This window comes from Syngnathus acus, chromosome 10 (assembly GCF_901709675.1).
Source record: "Syngnathus acus chromosome 10, fSynAcu1.2, whole genome shotgun sequence".
Classification (NCBI taxonomy): Eukaryota; Metazoa; Chordata; class Actinopteri; order Syngnathiformes; family Syngnathidae; genus Syngnathus; species Syngnathus acus.
This window is the reverse complement of record NC_051095.1, coordinates 15,666,982-15,687,916: the sequence shown is the minus strand read 5'-3', so window position 1 is coordinate 15,687,916 and position 20,935 is coordinate 15,666,982. Positions and strand designations below refer to the sequence as shown.

The 20,935-nt window shown below is 43.9% G+C and overlaps 1 protein-coding gene and 1 long non-coding RNA gene across 2 annotated transcripts; both read right to left on the bottom strand.

The window, feature by feature from the left end:
- Positions 1–267: 267 nt before the first annotated feature.
- On the bottom strand, positions 268–19,518 carry kdm3b (lysine (K)-specific demethylase 3B). Its single transcript, XM_037261482.1, has 25 exons — positions 19,020–19,518; positions 16,286–16,441; positions 15,709–15,822; positions 15,420–15,525; positions 15,056–15,180; positions 14,929–14,988; positions 13,726–14,421; positions 12,041–13,247; positions 11,748–11,964; positions 11,430–11,644; positions 10,491–10,643; positions 10,264–10,371; positions 10,041–10,168; positions 9,670–9,967; positions 9,323–9,576; positions 8,856–9,128; positions 8,544–8,715; positions 8,365–8,455; positions 8,121–8,251; positions 7,886–8,005; positions 7,008–7,031; positions 4,963–5,102; positions 4,677–4,853; positions 4,467–4,601; positions 268–1,187 (listed from the first exon to the last, which is right to left on the bottom strand). Exons 1-25 carry the CDS (start codon positions 19,224–19,226, stop codon positions 1,107–1,109), a joined length of 5,388 nt encoding a protein of 1,795 aa, XP_037117377.1. The 5' UTR covers positions 19,227–19,518; the 3' UTR covers positions 268–1,106.
- On the bottom strand, positions 6,321–7,001 carry LOC119128755. Its single transcript, XR_005099075.1, has 2 exons — positions 6,766–7,001; positions 6,321–6,691 (listed from the first exon to the last, which is right to left on the bottom strand). It is a non-coding gene; the product is annotated as an uncharacterized LOC119128755 (long non-coding RNA).
- Positions 19,519–20,935: the final 1,417 nt, after the last annotated feature.

Genomic DNA, 20,935 nt, shown 5'->3' with positions numbered 1-20,935 from the left:
AGCTGGATGAGCTTCTGTTGGAGGATGTCAGGAGCGATGGTGTTGAACGCCGATGATGAATTGCGTCTGGATCACCCAGCAACTTTTTGTTTTGCTTTATATTAACCTTGTGGACTTCATGCTGTGGGTTTGTCTGCTTGGAATCTTTAACATCTATAAGAGCTGATGCTCCTCGATATAATGTTTAACTCAAATTTCATTAGTTAAAAGAAAAAAAGTGAAGCGGGTGAATGGTAACTTACATGCGTACACACACCCACACACAGCCATTTTTCTTAACTTTATTGTGAAAAATCAAACAGACTGCTAAGATCAATATATATTGATACAATGTTAATGGCCAGTAGTTCTGTTCAGCTGCAAATGTGATTTTAGAACAATGTTTTTGAAAATCTGCAGTTATTCAGCCTGTGAAACATAGTAACCAAAAAAAAGCCTCTTCTATGAAATCCTCCTGATCATTACTTGTGCAATGACAAAGGGGGTGTACAAAAGAAAAGACTTCTTAAAGTGAAAACTAAAAATACAAAACTTTGGTCTGCTTCCTTCATTGGCTGCTTCACAAATACACTTTCAGCCACTGAGGGTAAAAGCACCCAGTTTGAAAACTGCAAGAACAACAACAAAAATCTACAAATCCTTGCATCTATTGAAATACACTGATGTCATTAAAATAGAAACATGAGTCTGGAACGCACATAGCAGTTTCTTATATGGTTGCTGAACATCTGCTTCGAAGGCACGTCAGCTTTTACCTCCCTTACTTGCACATTGTACATATACAATGGAAACGACAAAACAAACACAATGACTTTAAATACAGAGTTAATCAAAACAAATTGAAAAGAAAAAAAAAAGCTAGACAAGTTTGTCTGTGCGACAGCGATAAAGGACTTCCTTCATTGGCGCCCTGAAAAGCACAAAACCAGGTTGAACCCTTCTCCCAAATTTGACATTATACACTTGATGCCTCACGCTGCAGTGTGTGTGTTAGTGTGCGTGTGTGTGTGTGTGTTTGTGTGTAATGTAGATGCGTATGAAAAGATCTTATGAGATGGTGTGAAGTGGTCTTGGGAGGCTAGTCATCACGGCACACCAGTCAATGACTACGGGCGGGCTAATTTCGGGTCATGGGACTTCAGCGTGCCGACGGCGTCCTTCACTGCGTGATAAATGATGTTTTTCACCTATAAAAAGAACAACATAGGTGGTAGAAATTTGAAGTTAAACAGATGGTAACAACCACAGAAATGCTTAACATCATTAGTGACCTGCCTACAAAGACATCATATATACAAACATAATACAGATTTTATACACGATGGTTTGAGTTTGACAAATTCCACGATACTTAAAAAAAAAAAAGAAAAAAAAAAGACTAGCAGACACTAATGTGCTGAAAACACCTTCCTGTTACCTCTCGGTTATCTTCTGTCATGTATTCAAACCAATAGTAGTTTTTAGTTCATTTTTGTTGCATATAATACAGTGTTTTGTCTTTGTAACAGTTGTGAAAGTTGTAATTGCACACAACTGCTATTAGGCACTGGCAGTGGTACAGTGCGGAGTAACTCTCTATGGCAGAGGTGTCAAACTAATTTTTTTCGTGGGCCGCATTGTAGTCATAGCTTCTTTCGGAGGGCCATTATGACTGTCAACCCAAATAAATGTATGCGCACCTCATATTATATACAGTAAAAGCTACAAAACAAACTAACAAATAACTCATTTTCAAATCAGACGAGTAAAAACTGGTCAAATATTTAAAAAAAAAGATATTAAAAGTGAAGACAATTCTAGTAATGACACGAATTTGCTGCACAGTTTGTCTTCGCGGGCCACATAAAATGATGTGGCGGGCCGTATCTGGCCCCCGGGCCTTGAGTTTGACACGTGCTCTATGGCATCGCAACATAATTTGAATGTTTTTTCTTTCAAAGTAAAAAAATAACACCATTATTACCATTAGTACCATATTTGGACAGAGAAGACCTAAACTAGTGTTAAAATGTTGGTGCATTATTGTGTTTGTGCTAATGTGTTTGAGCTAGCAGAATTACACAAATTCTTTCTGACCATCTCACTGTTATGCTTTTGCCCGCATACAGACAAAAGGTGAGAACATCCAGACCAGTTCGCAAGCGGGTGCGGGTGTGGCCTGAGGGTGCCTCTGATGCGCTTCGTGACTGCTTTGGCTCTACCGACTGGGACGTGTTTAGGAGGGCGGCCACTTGCGACGGTCGGGCGGACATTGAGGAGTATACTGACTCTGTTTCCTCCTACATCGGGAAGTGCATTGATGATGTGACACACTCAGTATCCGTCGTCACTCGGGCAAACCGGAAGCCATGGCTGACAGGGGCTGTCTTCAGGCTGCTGAGGGCCAGGGATAAAGCCTTCCGGGCGGGGGATGAGGCTGGCTTGAGGACTGCGAGGGCCGACCTGTCCCGGGGCATCAAAGAAGCGAAGAGGGCGTTCTCGGGCAAAATTACCGCCCACTTCAAGGACAGCAGGGACGCACGGCGCCTTTGGCAGGGCATTCAGACCATCACGGACTACAAGCCCGCGCCGCAGAGCTGTGATGGCGACGTCCGTCTGCTCAATGACCTCAACCGCTTCTTTGCTCGCTTCGACGCTCAGAACAGCACTTGCCCGCTGAAGGCCACTCCCCCTTCCCACGAGCTGCCCCTGTGCCTCTCCGCCGACAGCGTGAGGAGGACGCTTGCCGCTATCGACATCCGTAAGGCGGCGGGCCCGGACAACATCCCGGGTCGAGCGCTGAAGGACTGCGCTGGTGAGCTGACGGGTGTCTTCACGGACATCTTTAACACTTCCCTGCAGCAGGCCATCGTCCCGTCGAGTTTCAAAGCAGCCACCATCGTACCTGTGCCGAAGAAGCCTGCTCCGTCCTGCTTCAATGACTACCGCCCCGTGGCACTTACGCCCATCGTCATGAAGTGCTTTGAGCGGCTTGTCTTGGAGCACATCCGGTCAGTTCTCCCCCCACCATTGACCCCTTCCAGTTTGCGTACCGAGCCAAACGGTCCTCTGAGGATGCCATCTGCTCTGCCCTCCACTCGGCCCTCACCCACCTGGAGGGGAAGGACTCGTATGTGAGGTTGCTGTTTGTGGACTTCAGTTCTGCCTTCAACACCATTGTGCCGCAGCGTCTCATCAGCAAACTTGACAAGCTGGGCCTCAGTACCGGCCTCTGCAACTGGCTACTGGACTTCCTCTGTCAGAGGCCACAGGTGGTACGTGTTGGCGACAAGATCTCCGCCAGCATCACGCTGAGCACAGGGGCCCCCCAAGGCTGCGTGCTCAGTCCGCTGCTCTTCACCCTCCTGACGCATGACTGCGCTGCCACCTGCAGCGGCAACCGCATAGTGAAGTTTGCTGACGACACGACTCTGGTGGGTCTCATCACCGAGGGAGACGAGACTCAATACAGGCTGGAGGTTGACCTTCTGACCGCGTGGTGCAGGGACAACAACCTCCTGCTGAACGTCGACAAGACCAAGGAGATTGTCGTTGACTTCCGGAAGGGTCACGCCCAACACCTGCCGCTGACCATCGACGGTGCTGTGGTGGAGAGAGTGAGCAGCGCCAGGTTCCTGGGGGTGCACATCAGTGAGGATCTCTCCTGGTCCACCAACACCGCGTCGCTGGCGAAGAAGGCCCAGCGCCGCCTGTACTTCCTTCGGAAACTCAGGCGAGCGGGGACTCCTCCGGCCGTCATGACTACTTTTTACCGCGGCACCATTGAGAGCGTCCTCTCCAGCTGTATTGCTGTCTGGGGTGGCAGCTGCACTGACCAAGACTTGAAGGCCCTGCAGCGCATTGTGAAAACGGCAAGTAAGACTATTGGTGCTTCTCTCCCCTCCTTGAAGGACATTTACACCTCCCATCTCACCCGCAAGGCGACCAAGATTGTGAGTGATGTGAGTCACCCCGCTCACTCTTTGTTTGAACTTCTGCCCTCTGGGAGGCGGTACAGGAGCCTGCGCTCCCGCACCACCAGACTTTCCAACAGCTTCGTACTCCAGGCTGTTAGGATCCTGAACTCGCTCCCCCTTTCAGCGTAGCGTCCTGTTCTTGCTGTATGCTCACTGGCTCGGTTTTGCCCCTCATATTCAATGGGTTATTGGTCTGTTTTTATTCATCGCTCATTTTATTTTATTTATTATTTATTATTTATGGTTTGTGCCTTCTTGTTTTTGTTTTGTGTCGCCTACTTGTATGTCTCGTCACCGTGGGATGGAGGAAACGGAATTTCGGTTTCTTTGTGTGTCTTGACATATGAAGGGATTGACAATAAAGCTGACTTTGACTTTGACAAATGGTAACAAACCAAGTGCTCCAAACAAATGAAAGATCCGAATCTACAGCAAAATGTCATTATTGCATAATACAGCAAAAGCACAAATCCCTTGCATGAAAAAGGAGGCTGCATTTTCCACACATACCTGTAGCTTGTCTTCATGGTTCGTATGAGTGGTAGAAAGATGTCGGAACTCCTGTGTCAATCGGAAACAGTGTCTCACGTGCTCTGGAGACACAAAGTCCTCAGCTGCCTTGATACAACTGTACAAGTTGTGCACCTGAGAGAAGAACAAGCAATGTTACCTTCATTGAAAGGTAAACAGAAACGGTCTGTCCATATGCAAAGTCTTTACCTGGTGTGGCGCTCCAGCAGGGATAAAAACAGCATCGCCCAAGAACTGCACAATGGCCCAGCCCTGCACACCGTATTCTTCATAGAGTCGGCGGCGGAGCACCTGATCCAAGTACCAGCTCTGATCGTGAATGGGATCATGGTCGAGAGGGTTCTCCTGACCTTGCTCCTCTCCCACCTCAAAAGAGAAACACTCAAGCGTCAACATAGAAACTTGCCAAGGTGCCAATGCTGCAAGTGATTTGTCCCAGGAGGAGCATTTGGGACAGTATCCACTGGCTGCTCACCTTGCGGAGCAGTTCTCTGATCTTCTCTGCGTCCTTGGCCGCATAGATGTGCCAGAGAGCTCCGGGTTTCTCATTTCCATTGTACACCCTCCTCTTTGTCATTTCATCCACATCTCCCTCCTCAATCGTTGTCATGACCTCTGGGTGTTCAAACAAAACATCAACATAATGACATCAACAGAGTTTCTTCCATCAGTGCTCTTTGGAGTTTTCCGTTGCCTATTTGCCCTTCACTTTTGCAAAATTACCTAGACACGATTTTCAGCGGTGTTACAAATGTATTCCCAAAATTATGAGATTTTTACAGCATATACGTATGATCTTTATTTACTTATTCTCCACTAACAACATAACATTAATGCATCCAAATTTCAATGTGGACGTACTGTTTTTCTAATTACGTGCTTTTCTTGGTTAAAACTGCTCCTTCTCACGCTTCTGGCAAAAAGTTACAAGGCTTCTAGAAGGTAAACCTGTAAAACGCTGAGCCGCCATTACCGCGAACCAAACTTCTGTACAGCTTTCTATGATACCGCTGACACGACTACCCAAGATATATAAAAGCCTTTTTATCATCATGAAGGAGAAGGTGCCTCGCTATTTTCCTCAAGCCGTTCCGAGAAAACTTTGTGAGATGCAATTCCTCTGCTTCTCTGAGCTGTCATCGCTTTATCATCATCAGCCTGTACCGCTAATTCTTCATCATCAACTTAATCATAACATAAATTTAAACTTCTCACTACAATACTGCAATTAAGTTGTGAGAATTGCATGTGCGGTATTGTGTGTGCTTAAGGGTACAACATTGACGTCAGTTTGAAATGACTGCGATTACAGTACGTATGATTAGAGCTGAATTAGGGATTCAGAAAGAAAGGCAAAGAATTTTATTTTTAAGGGCTTTGCTTTGGTCTATCTCTATGTGACAACTGTAAATTTCTTCAACCAGATATCTCGTACATATGATTTACTCAAGTTATCCAAATGAAGTGTGCATTTGCTTTCTTGTGACTGTAATGTATGTTGTAACACGTCTTGGTTCAGAGCAAAACAGGAAAGGGGGAAAGCAGAGTTTTCCTGCGCACGCATCAGTTAAAGAGTGGGAAAGGAGAGAGATGTCTGCCAGAAGAGATGGAGGCCAAGACTAGATGCCCTTCAAACTTTTTTTCCCACAGTGATTACACCATCAAGTTCACTGAAGCTGGACATACTGCAAGCTGCAAAGACGTGTAAGCAACATTTTGCTGGTGGATGGGTGGGTGGGCTTTAGGAGGCTCTGCGATTGATACAGGAAAAACATGACATCCATAGGGAGTAACTTTGATCATTATTACTTGGAGTGTTAAGATTATGTTCCCATAAATACAGAATGGCACTGTATAAATAAATGTAAAGTAGACATTTTTTTTTAATTGACATTTGTTTGGCAGCTTCTGTAGTTCACAGCACCGACTGACATGAACTGATTCCACTTACAGCATGGTTGGGAACACAATGAAGCTTTAAACTCGGTGTCAAATTGGAGACTTTTCTAACTTCATTCGTGGCTATTTCTTGTGATTCACATCTTATTCTTGCTACAAAGCAGATAAAGTAAGCTGAATTATTTTCAATTTATGTTTCATATGACAAGTAATGACTGAGTCAATCGCACTGCACATTACTCGAGAATTTATCCCAATTATTTGTTGCAAAAGCAGGATGATTTGAAACGCTGTACATTTTTGACCTGAAGTATTTTCTTCCAAGCCACACGTAGTCCTTTATTTAAGCCTGTGACCATTTAAGCACATTGTCTGTGACGACAAATATGAATAGTATTTGTGTTATTTTTGTTGAAGTTGATGCAAATTAACACGAGGGAAAACTTGCTAGCAAATCTATTTGACATTATAATTCACTTTTTCAATAAGCAAGATAGGGGTATATTTATTTTAAGGCCATTATCCCCAGTCCTATTGTGGAGTGAAGAGTGGAACAGTCAAGGGGAGTTAGTCAGGAAGGAAAGCATGCCACTCAAGGGATAAAATTGAAAATCTACACACCTTTGCGTCCATTGATATCTGCTTCTGTGAATGAGAAATGTTGCCGTAATGAAAAGGACAGATACCCACTGAATTGTCTTTTATGGGTGCCAACGAAAAGCAGGCGTGGCAATGAACAACAGTATAAAGAAATAATGGATGTTTTGGCTGAGAGTCAACCCGAGTACATTATTTATTAGTGTCTACCACCAGCTACAATTCACTCCCAGCTGAACTGACATGGCTCTATTATCCATCTCAAGCAATACATTTAATCATTTCGAATGAGCAAATAGTGGGATCCCATTTAAACCTTGAACTGGGAAAAATAAAAAAGTCAAACGGGAAGATTGCACAAGAATTTCTATGGGATTTTTCTTTTAAAATGTTGTCTCATTCATTTAAAGTCCATACATTTTAATGGACAACCAACAAACTGTTTTTTCTGTTTCTTATCAATTGTTGTAATGTTTATTTGGGGAGTGTTTTCAATCTATGTTAACTGTTCCATGTTCAGGTTTCATTTGAGTTGTCAAGTTTTTGCAAATGTGCAGATTCACATCCACAGAACGAACCGAATCGTTAACTGAAGTTTTCTAAAAGAAAAAAAAAAAGTCCCTCCTCACGCTGATTCCAGAGTTGGAAGCATAGGGTCATCCACAATGTTTGGCAAGACAAAGAATTAAGATTCAGGGGAGGGCAGCCTCTCACATGACGTGAGTCACAATGCAGCTCAAAATGTTTGTTGACACATTTTATGGTATATCTCACGGTGGGAAAAATGACAAACTCTAGGAAAATGATGACCGCATATAATAGCTTATAGTGTGAGCAGAGCTCTCGTTTTCCAAACATAAAATCTACCAGGTATTAATGTTTGAGTGTGAGAGCCCACTGACCTTTCTCCATGTCTCCTTCTCTTTGAGGTATTCCAACATAAACCATGACATTGACAGCATCCGACACATCAAGATGAAGGTTGGTGGTGCCCACCTTCCTGTCTTCTGTCGAGATCAGTCCTGATAAAAACAACAGCCAATGTTAAAGTGAGAGGATTAGATATGAAACCAGAAATGCAATAATGGAGCAAAAACTGAGAGCAAAGATAGATTAAACTAGGCCATGTTTTCCCACCATAAGCATTGTACATCTTGGGTCCTAGATCTGGTCGTACAAAAAAGTTGGGTAGACGTGCAGCAAGGTTTAGCCGGCCATCCCTTTTAGTGTACTCAGGTAAGGGGAGGTTTTCCATCAAATCGTCAAACCTGTCACATACGCACACAAAATAAAAAACACAGACACAAACAAATTTCTAAATTTAGATGCTAATTTGTTTGAAATGTAGTGTAAACAAAACAAGTTTGTCTCTTTTACTGACCGTGTTGGCATCATATCCCTGAAGTCTTCTCCTGGAGGCCAGTCCTTTAATTTCAATACCATTGGGTTGCCGTCACTGTCTTTCAGTCGCTCTGCAGTTGATAAAAACATATCACTGTTGAATGTAGCAATGCAAAGAAAAAATATGCTGAATTTACAAGGAAGGATTGGGGAACTCACTGGAGAGGATCTGGAAGCCATCCCAAAAGTCTCGCACTTTCACATCAGAAATGATGGCACAGTTCCTGCAGTTGACCAAGTCTACATCCTGGTCCCCAAACTCCTCACTAAAGGCCTCAGGACGCCACAACTCAGGCTTCAATCGTTTATGTATGCCTGACACCAAGACAGGCTAAGCACAAAAGAATTTGCCATTATAAGAAATTAATATAATTTGCCATTATATTAAAAGCTTGCGCCTTTTAAATGAAAAATGTAACTTGCCCCACACTAATTGTGGGGGGCATATGGAATATAAATAGTGGTTCTTACTTGTCCCTGCTTCCAACATTCTCTAAAGATCTTCCAGTTGTTGCCATTGCTGGGATCTTGGAGGCAAAGGAGTCTGCCATCACAGAGCCAGGAGTGCGAGGTGTGTGGCTCCAAAACACTAAGACCCATTATTCCATCTTTACGGGCTCCCAACACACCAAGCTCACTTCCCTCAGAGATCCCCGTACGGCGGCCTTCTGCTTTCTTGGTCTCCACAACTGAGGCAATGATGTGGTCCAAGAAGTTGGGAAGGCTGCTCTTCAGCTTATCACTCTGAGTAAAGACAATTACCCAATGGTTCACAAGCTAAGCAAGTAATGAGAATACTTGAACTTTTTTTGAAGTGACGTGTTTTCAAAAGTTTAACCTTCAACAATTTCAACGTACTAAAACTTTCAGGCTCATTACTGAACAAATTATTATGGTTCTGCCATACGTATAGAAAAACAAAAACAGTTTCTACATACGCCTCCAGAGGTAAAGACGGATGGGAATGGTACTGCACTCTCTCCATGTCCTTGGGAAAGTTTGCCGGGTCCAGAGTTGAGCAGGTCCCGAAGACTCGACCCTTCAGGTTTGGACTGCGTCACGCTGGAGCCCAGTAAAAGGCTGTTAAAGAGCTTGGGGCTGGAAGCTGAAGGCCTTGACAGGGAACTGAGTGAGTCCAGGCCAAAAGGAGGTCGACTTTCCCGATTCATAATGGCGCGAAGTGAACCAGAATCTGAATGGTAAAAAAGAACAAAAAAACAGTGATGTAACACTTGAAAACTGAAAGGTAACTTGAAAATGTTTTCAGTGATTTGTATTATCTCACCTTTTGTGTCATCCTTGGATTTTTGTGTGGCTAAATCTGCGAGCCAGTGCAGAGCAGAGCTGTTGCCCTCTCCTGATGGGCGCGACTCCTTAACGGAGGACTGTGCGAGGTTACTGAGAGATAACGTACCACCAGTGGAATTGCTAGTACTGCCCACACTTTCCACCATCCCGCCACCGGACGATACTGCTGTTTGCGTAATTTCAGTTTTGATCGTTGCTGTTTCGCTTTCCGACTTTGGAGTTGTGCCAACAGCGATGGCCGTAGCTCCAGGGATACCACCGCTGTTTGGCGGTGTCTGTTGAGATAAGCAAAGCAACGGTAAGAACGCATTCAACACCCAAAGTGACAAAAGTGCGATAAGGATTCACCTGTGAAATCCCATTGGGGGCACTATGGCGAACTAAGGACTTTGTATGCCGACTTGCACACGGGCAGTTGGCTTTAATACCCCACTTGCCTCTTGCTAAGTGCACCATGTCACCTATGTTGTAAAGAGCTAAGAGAAACAATGAGCATGAACAACCAAACTGAACCAAAAGACAGACAACAAAGTAAAAGTTCAATCTTACTGTATAAATGCAAGTTTGTTACCTGTCCCGGGGATAATCTGTGTCGGCATGAGGTTCTCTGGCTCGTGAGGTTGGCCCTTTGCACACTTCAACCAAGAGAAAACATCATCCACTGGACCATCTTCTGAATCTAAAACATATAACATATGTTTATGACACACATCCAAATATTTAGGTTAAACTTGTACAATAGGAAAGCTAAACTGACGAGGAACTTGTAATTGAAGCCCAGCATCTATAAAGACTTACCTTCTCTTGGTCTGTTCTTGCGAAGCCGATAGCAGTCCAGACACACGCCAAAGCCACATTTGCGACACACCCAGTGGATGTTGAACAAAGTGGTCTCACAAACGTCACACATTTCCCTGACGCCTCGCACGGCACGTTTCCAGGCTACTTTCTCTGTAGAGGCAGCAAGACAAGCGATGTAAACACGGGATAGTCGAGCGACATTGGAGTCATTTGAATACTGTGGGCAGAGATGCCGAACCCGGTCATCACATCTCGGTGACATTCTGGATAGTTTGTCGGAAACATTTTGGAATTCGTCAAGACCATTTTCAAGTCAGCCTAAACAAACAAGCCACCAGAAAAACTCCCACCAACGCTGCATTTCCATTATATTTTGATTTCATTGGCTTTGAGTACTGCACACTGACAGAATATTGATGAGCTAACTTCTTTTGTTTCAATTTGGATTTATTCAAATAAGTACAAACCGATGTGGTGCGATTTTGAGAACATGTATTGTGCGCATTTCAAAAGTAAAAATCAAAAGTACTCTATTGTGATATAATGATATTAATTATTCCTCCTCGTCCTTTTGTGATCAAGGTGCTTGTCAGAATTGTAGCCAATTGGCAGCCATGGAGGCGATGATTAGTCATTTTTAAAACAGAGCTGCCCTCTCTGTGTAGTTGGACATGAGGAGGATGCCATGACATCAACAAATGTAATCGCCATTGGTTGGTAGAATCCAAATCTTGCATCAGCCGGATACCGGCCACGGTACTTACAAGTCAAGTGCATAATACACACTTGCCTGCTCACTTGATGGAAAACATCAAATGAACCCAGCGCACAGAACATTTTCGACTTAACCAGAGAAACACACGGCAACTGCCCATAATAAAATACAGGCCAATCAGAACACTGTCCAAAGAATAAATATGAGATCTCAGTACATACGATGAGGTTCCACCATCATCATAGCCTCCTTCTCAGACATGACCAGCTGGCAGAACTGGTCACCCACATTGGCCAGGATATACTTGGATGTATCAAGGTCGAGCCCCTCTTGCACAGTGGGAGCAGGGAGCCACAGTCCCATTGCCATTGAGTCGCTCTGCTGGGGGCTTAGGAAACCTTCAACACGCAATATACCCTTGCGAGTGAAAGCCAACCTGGTAACAGTCAAAAGAAGGATGAGAAACAATCACCAAATATCGATCTTATTGTGGAAACATCATCACGTGTATAAAGCAAACGCTTGCTATAAAAGTGTACCTTCGGAAATGGAAGAAACGACAAGCCACATTTGGATCGTCGTCATCCTCGCTATCGTCATCTGCGATGCGAGATTTCCGGTAGCGCTCCAAGCGACACTCGCGACACTTGTGCAAGTGAGGGGCCACGTTGATACACGAGCCATCTTGGAGAAAGGACTCGCCAGACTGCTTAAGACGCCGCACTTTGCTCTGGTCTTTCAGTACAGACTGGCCCACTGGAAAATAAAAAGCAATATTAAATCCAAAATCCTATCAACTTTTATGCATCTGACTTTTTGTAACCAAGGTTACCTTTGAAAGGCTTATTTCGAGGACGGCTTTTAGAGGCGCCTTGGATTTTAGTTTTTTGCAGCATGGCTCCATCCTTTCCAGACTGTGATGATTCTCCATGCGCTTGGCCTTTGTCTGGACCCTCCTCATTCTCACTCAGGTCTGACAGGTCGCTGTTACTACTGAGGTCAGAGTCACGTTTTGTTGATTGTGCTCTTTCCTCCATGGCAAACTTCTGCGTCAGGTTTGGGTCAAAAGACACAGGCAGTTGATCAATTCTGACGGGACCAGTCGATCCGAAAACAGAGCTTCCAGCTCTGGCAGGGCCAGCAGTGCCAAAAATAGAGCTGCCCGAAGTGGAGGACTGCATCTCCCCGACTACCTGTTCGTCTTGTACCAGAGTGGCTTCATTCTGTGCCCTCTGGGTCGTGGTTGGTGCTGGAGAGACTGAAGTGCTGGGTGAAGCGGTAGATGAGAGTGCCGCGAAAGGGGAGGATAGAATACCCTTGGGTGGCTCTGCCATCGTGAAAAGATTGGGCTTGTTGTCTGTGACACACTCAACCCGGGAGAGTCCAGCAAATGGCGTGTGTACGTTTTGGTCCCCATAGGCCAAAAATGGATTAGCTGGCTCTTTAGGGCCCTGCAGAAAGAGGTTCTGATGGTTCTCTGGAGGATTAACATTAGAGGGCATCACCACAGCCCCTGTCAATGTACCATTATTAGAACTCTTTAAGAGGTTTTGTAGTCCAGATGCTGTTGCAGAACTGCCACTGGCAGAGGCCCGGCCAGCAGAAGGGCTTCCCATGACTGGAAAGGCTGGTGAAGAGTTGCTCAGCACACCATTTCCTGTTGGATGAATGTCAAGTGGTTTGGTCTGCTCCGGCTTTTTCACCCCTTCTGTAGCAGACTTGAAAAGGCTTGGGGGTTCCTTATTATGAGTTTCTGACACCGCAGCAAAGTAGTTAGTGTCCTTGGACTGGCTTGGAGCGCCTGATAGGCCGGGGCTGGAGTCTGGACTTTTTGTCATGCACTGGAAAAAGAGGTTTTGGTCTTGCTTGGATTGAGTCTCACTTTTATCTCTACCAAACCCAAATCCAAAGGGTCGAGAAGTGTCCAGTGAGGTTGCAGAAGCAGTCGCAGCTCCATTTGTCTGTGAGGTAACCTCTCCAAAAACAGGAGCAGCGGCCACAGCTGATGGGAGGCGATAACCCGATGCAGTCTTAGATGCCTGCAACGTAGAAAAAGCCATTATAGATGTCTCAGGTAGACAGTCTCATGTTTTTCCATCCTACATCCAATGTAGTCAAAATAATATCAATAATATACAGTCCTGGCTTATAATTAGTCTTAAGGAAAATAAGGTTCTAACAGGGTCCATGTTTATGGCAAGATTTGGTTTGAAGAAAGAAAATCAACATCAACAAATCATTTTAGCAATCCTAAAATACCTTGCAAACATGCCCCTGGTGGTAGTGAGGAAATCATAATGACATTACAGACATCCCCTGAGGCTCGACAGTCCCAGCAGCATACTTGGTATGCCTGAATGTGTGTGTGTGTGTGTGTGTGTGTGTGTGTGTGTGTGTGTGTGTTGCCACATTTATTGAACACAAGAATAAAGAAACAATGATGTCCCTATACAGGGCTCAGCAAAACATTCACACAAACAATATACAAGATTTGTACAAAGATTTGTTGTTTCTTACCTCCGTCTGGCTTCCCCAAGTAGGAGCCTTGGAAGTAAAGCCTCCGGAGGCAGACAGCGCTACACTTGGGCTGCTGTCGGGCGAAGACCAAGAAATGGTGACAGGCCCAGGGGAAACAAGAGCTGCGGTTTTGGAAAAGGATTTGGAAGAATCTTCTCTGACAGGTTGTTGCGATGGAGAAGCCTTATGGACTGGGGCTCCGGGGACCAGGCTTGGCATCTGGCCCAAAGAGGGGAAAGATGTGGCAGAGAAGGGAGAGGGTGCCGGTTTGAGCGGAGGCGGCGTAGGGGTATGAGAAACTGAGGTGGTTGAGTCTGCCGCCCCTTGTGTGGCGAGCATCCGCCCATTTTCTTTCACATGGGTGTAATAACGTGTCGGGTTGACATTTGACTGATCCATCTGGACAGAGGAATTAGCGGGGAATGACACTTTGCTCTGAAGAAAGTTTCCCTCGGAGGTGCCGCCATTTTTGGTTGTGCTGCTGACTCTTTCACCAGAGTCTCCTCTCCACACGTCTGTCCCTTCAGTCACGTTTTTGTTAGAATCATCACATCTCGGCTCCTCGGCTCCCAACTCTACTGCTCCTTTGAAACGCTTCAAGTTCATGTCCTCCTCCTCAGAGGCGGTTCTGCGTCTGCGACTGTTGTCACCCTTCAATGTTTCACTGTCCATCTTTCGCCGGCCATTCTTACCAAGCTAAAACACAATGATTGGAAGTTACTTTAATGCAAATATCTAACAGTATACAAATGTAAACTGTGACAAAAAAGGGTGGGGACAAAATATCGATAATATGATATACTGTGTCGTTTTCTATTGAAACTATGCCCGCGGATGTGCAGTTTCATCATGAAAAGACATTCTCCCCCTTCAAAGTGTGTAACTAGAGGAGTTCGCAAATCCCGATTAGCCGACAAAACAGTCATCAAATAGGGTATTTTCACATTTTAAATTTGCTTTGTCTTTTCACAACTTTAAATGACATTCACAAGTAGAGGAACCAATACACATTACTGAACGCATCACACCTCTTTGGCTTCTCTATATTTATTCCTATCATACATGCAGTGGGTGTGAGAAAAATATGGATGGGAGACTGCATAGATAGCTAGCCCTGGCGCATAAAACAAAAATTACAGACAAATAAGAGAATATGGCCCTATAAATACAGAAAATACATGCATTGATTTTAAAAAGCTTTACCTCTTCGTCCCCCAGCATGACATGTATAACGCGGGGGTCCACCAGCTGCTTTTCTTTATTCTACAGCAAAAATGTGTCGTGTTAGTGGCACCATGGTCTCAATTATTTTCAAGTCCATTGTTATCACCTTATCCAACATAATCTCCATTATGTGTGAGATCAGGTCATGTTGTGAGACAAGTCCCAGGGCCCAGCATTCTTCAAGCTCTGGCTGGTACACACAAACCCTTCGTCCTTGAATAGTGTACGAACCTGTGCAAAGAAAAGTGAGGGTTCACACACCTTTGCAGGTCTTTCAAAAGAAAAATGAACCTGGATGATAAATGCCATAAAAAGCCATATTAAGGATGGAATTTATATGATAAAATACAATACAATGCATCCATCCATTTTCAACACCTGTTCAAAGTCAATGAAGAAATAAAACTCCAACCAAGCCTTCAACGCTTTGTTCATAGAAAGGGGACAGGACACAAAGAGATCGTTCTTACCCTTCCTGAGAATCTCCTGCAATTCAAAATCGCTTCGCCAGCTGGAAATGGCAGTCTGTACAGAGGGCTGCTCCAACATCAGTGGATGCCTTATGTCTTTTTCAAGCTGCATAAGAACACAAAACAAAATGTCCGCAATATTGTCACCGTCCAGAAATACAATATTAATTCACGTCTATTTAGTTAAAATAGTCGTATTGATTATTGTTAGTAGGCTTTCATGGCTTATGTTGTTGTCATTTAAAATGAGGAGAAAGGCAAATATTACAAGAAAAACAAAGAAACACACCTCAAACCTGTGGATAGATTTTTTATCAGGAAGGAACTCGAGACTGTTGCTTCCAAAATACTGAACTGGAAGCACAGTTCCCAAACCCACTCTATCCACTATTGAGTGGAAAGCCTAGGGAAGAAGAAAAGCACACGCCATTAAATTTAGCCTTAGAAGTGGGAAAACACTTTTCAATTCAAATCAATCAATAACACGATTGCTCTAAGGAGACGGCACAAGACAACAACAATAAAGTAAATCATAATATAAAAAGTCAAAATGTTACAAGCCAAAGCTTGGGATGCACCGATACCAATATTTAGGGCCGCAATTTATTGGCTAGTTCGCAATAGGGCCCAATCAACTAACAGGCCAACCAATTACATCGGCTAATTATGGCCCTTCAAACATCGGCCAAAATGATGGGCCAAATGGACAATATTTGTGAAATATTTTTGTCTTAATAATCTTAACCATTTGCAACACTTGTACGCAAGTAACTCTATGTGTATCATGTATTATTTTGTTATGTTTGTTTTTTCAACTTTGGCCTGAAACATTGTATCAAACATACGAAGTGTGAACACAGCCTCACCAGAGCAGGCCAGGCTGTGGCTGACCCGGAAGACGCAGTAGCGGCGCTCCGACTGGCCCAAACAATGGAATCTTCCACCAACAGAGCCTTCACGGCATCGTCGTACACCTGCACCCACGAACACCGCTGCGACGCATTCTCAAACTCCACAAACACCTGCAGTTGAAAACAATGAACCAGTGACCCACATTTCAAGGCAAAGATCAACCCAGTTTAAGTGTATATGTGCTTACGGCACCAGAATTGAGTGGAATTTTATACATCAGCGTGATGCTGTGGGTGCTTCCAAATATGTTGTCATACGACTCAAAAAGAGACTACAGCTGCTGCCACACTAACTGTTCCTTGTTTGTTTTATACAAATGACCTAAAAGTGTTAATCATACATAGTAATGACTTTAATACTGCCTTATTGTGGGTTAGTGGTTAGTGAGTGACTATGGCAGATTCTAACTTCCATAGAAATTATGACTACTTTGTCACTGAAGGAATTAGGACTAAAGAATCTAATTGCAATCCCCCCAATCAATATTGCGATTTCCATTTAATTGGATTCGAACAATAATGCAAATGTATGGCTTTATCTCTTCAACTTTTCATGTTTTATGACACCGGTTGTGAAAAATCAATTCATTAACACCATTAACAATTTATTATACATACCGTATTTTCCGGACTATAAGGCGCACCTAAAAACCGAAAATTTTCTCAAAAGCCGACAGTGCGCCTTATAGTCCGGTGCGCCTTATATATGGACCAAATTCCTAAATTTAAACTGGCCCGAAGCATTGTGTCATGAAATCAATCATAAGTGGCCCGCTGAAGACTATGAATCATGAATCAAAAAGACTATGGATCATTATTTTGTGATTATAAAGTAACTTGTTGCGTCTGAAGTTGAAATAAAAAAGATAAAATGGAGAATGATTTGATTTGGTTGAAAAATCTGACATGATGCATTAATGGTGCGCCTTATAGTCCGGTGCGCCTTATATAAGGACAAAGTTTTAAAATGGGCCATTCATTGAAGGTGCGCCTTATAGTCCGGTGCGCCTTATAGTCCGGAAAATACGGTAATTGTTTTGGTCTCACGAGTTAGTTAGGCTTAAGCTAATATAGAGCCAAATGAACCATGAATTAATGAGTTGTCACGTCTTGCAGTCTTAAGCGTTCACTATAACAAATTCACAAACTTTGAATTTGTTCATCCCTAGTGGGAACTCTTGTCAACCGAACTTCAGTTACCGTATTTTCCGGACTATAAGGCGCACCGGACTATAAGGCGCACCTTCAATGAATGGCCCATTTTAAAACTTTGTCCTTATATAAGGCGCACCGGACTATAAGGCGCACCATTAATGCATCATGTCAGATTTTTCAACCAAATCAAATCATTCTCCATTTTATCTTTTTTATTTCAACTTCAGACGCAACAAGTTACTTTATAATCACAAAATAATGATCCATAGTCTTTTTGATTCATGATTCATAGTCTTCAGCGGGCCACTTATGATTGATTTCATGACACAATGCTTCGGGCCAGTTTAAATTTAGGAATTTGGTCCATATATAAGGCGCACCGGACTATAAGGCGCACTGTCGGCTTTTGAGAAAATTTTCGGTTTTTAGGTGCGCCTTATAGTCCGGAAAATACGGTAATTGCATTCAGTTTGAATCTTTGAATTGTTGAACTCGTTCTTTCTCCATCTTTTTAGCAAGCCTGTACCCCATTTGAAGGAGAATATTGCTTTCCTCTCAGTATTATTCACATATATGAAGCTGATTCTGATTCTTTATAGTTATAATTATATAATACACAATCCTGTGCCTCTACCTGAGTGTTCATCCCATCTTTGACAACGTCCCTCAAAATTAAATCCATTGAGAGGGGCCTGCTGTGGGTGGTGGCAATTATAAATTTAAATGCAAATACAACAAAAGGAAATTAATAATGAAGGTAAATAATAATTGATTGCTACTTTAGCAATTCTTATGACAGGTGCCTAGATTTTATTATAATTTATAGTATGACGTAAAATCTGAGTATTTACAAGAATTGAAAACATCATGGGAGGTCCATCAATAGATTTTTAAAATTAGGATTTTTTTCCCCCAAGTATCTAATTGGTTTTATTTATGTAGGTCATCCACCTTCATCCACCTCAACGCCTTTCTTAAGCAGCCTTACACCGTGTAGAATGTCCATCTTTGCTAAAACCACCCATTGCTAAAAATGACCATATATAACTCCTTGTTCATAAACATTGACGACGTAAATGCCTCGGTAAAGTGATTTGTTTCACAACTTATTAGGCCGCTTAGTGCACTTGGACAGCTTGCAAGCACGAAGCTAATGCTACATGTCAATGCAAAGGGGGAGCAAAAACGATCTCATGCTCTTTGACCATAAATTAATCAGTGCTATGATGTTTCTTTATGTGTGGTGACGATCTGCCAACATTATAGAAGGTGTTTGACACTCGTTATTATGATAGAATGCGAACAATGCGGGGGCCATAGGATCCCCGGTCTCGAGTTTAGCTTTAGTCGGTTGCCTGTGACGTTAGCAAGCGCGTCGCTTGTACATGGCAAAGCTAGTACTAGGTGTCAACAAACGTAGCCACAATATCACAACCGTCAATCGGGTGAGACGGGGGGGGAATTCCGTGCGGTAATCATCCTGACTTGTTCTTCGGTTGCATTGCACGAGACAACACCGTATGTAAACACCAACCGTAAGTCCCGCAGCAGGAGTTGTTGTTATCGCCTCTCCTCCGCTAGCCTCCGGGGCGGCCAGGCCGATGACGCTCACCGCCCGCACCGTCCCCCGCAGCCAGTCCCGTGCTCGCGGCGTCTGCTCCGACTCGGATCCGTTGGCAGTCCCGCCGTCGCCGAGCAGCAAGAGTAGCCGCTTCCCGATCAATTCAAGAGACTCCCCCATGTTTTGCCCGCAAACCAGCTGCCTCTATCGAGCCAGCATGAACTTCCTCGCTCGGATGCGAACTCGAAAGTGCGAAAAGACGAGCAGGGGAGGGGGAAATAGCCGATGGCGGCCACTAAATGTACCGCTAAATACACCGCAAACTGCAAATCGAGCCGTGCACACCACGGCACGGGACGTCGACACGGAATTAACACGGTGGAGATGTTATTGTCCTCGGTGATGTCCGCGACTACTCTGCTACGTCCGCCATTGAGCCCTGCAACAATCAAACGCACTCCTCGTAGGCAACCAGCACTGCGGAGACACGGGCTCTTGTATTGGCGAGTGGCGATCTCTCGTGGAGAAAGTCTGAATTGCAATATGAACCACTGCGTAATCGTGGTTCCTGGCTTGTTGCAGGGAAAACGAAATCACCCCCTCCTCACAAGTGCGTTTTTATGTATATGATGAATTAAATGCGCGTCATACACAGTTAAAGTTAAAGGGATGTTGAATGCATTCCATTCTCTGCTCTTCGTTTAAACCCATTTCACCAAATAAACTGTTTAAAACAGAAACCCAATCATGCAGTGCACATTGCAACCAGCAATTAATTACCCGGTGATACCGGGGCGGTACAGGGTATTCCCCCTCCAAAATTTGTGTAGCCCCTCCAGCATTTTAGTTATTTTATAAAATATATTTTCAAAATGTTTTCTCAGTCCCCCTATGTATTTGTCAAGTCCCCATTTATCCACGGGAGAAAAACAAAACCTGGAGGCTGCCTCTTCCGGACAAACCACATTCTTTTCATTTTGTAGCGTTTCTATTAGCGGCACCGTTTCGGATCCTTTTTGTGTGGATAAGTATTAGCTTTCCTGTGTTCAGATAAATATTTTAATTTAAACAGAAGTTTTCCTGAGTTGAAACAGCCAGGTAGCACTCATGTACGAAGTTATACTTGCCTTATCTTAGGTGTCCACTATATGGCGCTAAACAACTAAAAACGTCATTGCGGCAACGGGATGATAAACAAGTTCACTGTAAATACAAAATAATCACTTTAAGCCAGGTCTTTTTTGATTGATTGATTGATTGATTGATTGATTGATTGATTGATTGATTGATTGAATCATTTATTGATTGAATCATTTATTGATTAATTCATTCATATATGTGTGTATGTTTTTATTTATTTATAATCAAATCAGTGTTTCTGCCACACAGCAATAGATGGATGAAGGAATCCGTTAAATGATGACTGGTAACAAATCAAATTTGAAGGTCTTTACAGAAGTGTAATTTTGCGTATAAGTCAGCAATGAGTTGACCTCCAAATTGCTGTCATTTCAAAACAATTTTTTCCCATTGGAAGTAATTAAAAGAGAAATTATCTGTTGCCGGCGGCTCGGTGGCGCACTGGGTAGCACGTCCGCCTCACAGTTAGGAGGGTGCGGGTTCGATTCCACCTCCGGCCCTCCCTGTGTGGAGTTTGCATGTTCTCCCCGGGCCCGCGTGGGTTTTCTCCGGGCACTCCGGTTTCCTCCCACATCCCAAAAACATGCTTGGTAGGCCGATTGAGCACTCCAAATTGTCCCTAGGTGTGAGTGCGAGTGCGTATGGTTGTTTGTCTCTGTGTGCCCTGCGATTGGCTGGCGACCGGTTCAGGGTGTCCCCCGCCTACTGCCCGATGACGGCTGGGATAGGCTCCAGCACGCCCGCGACCC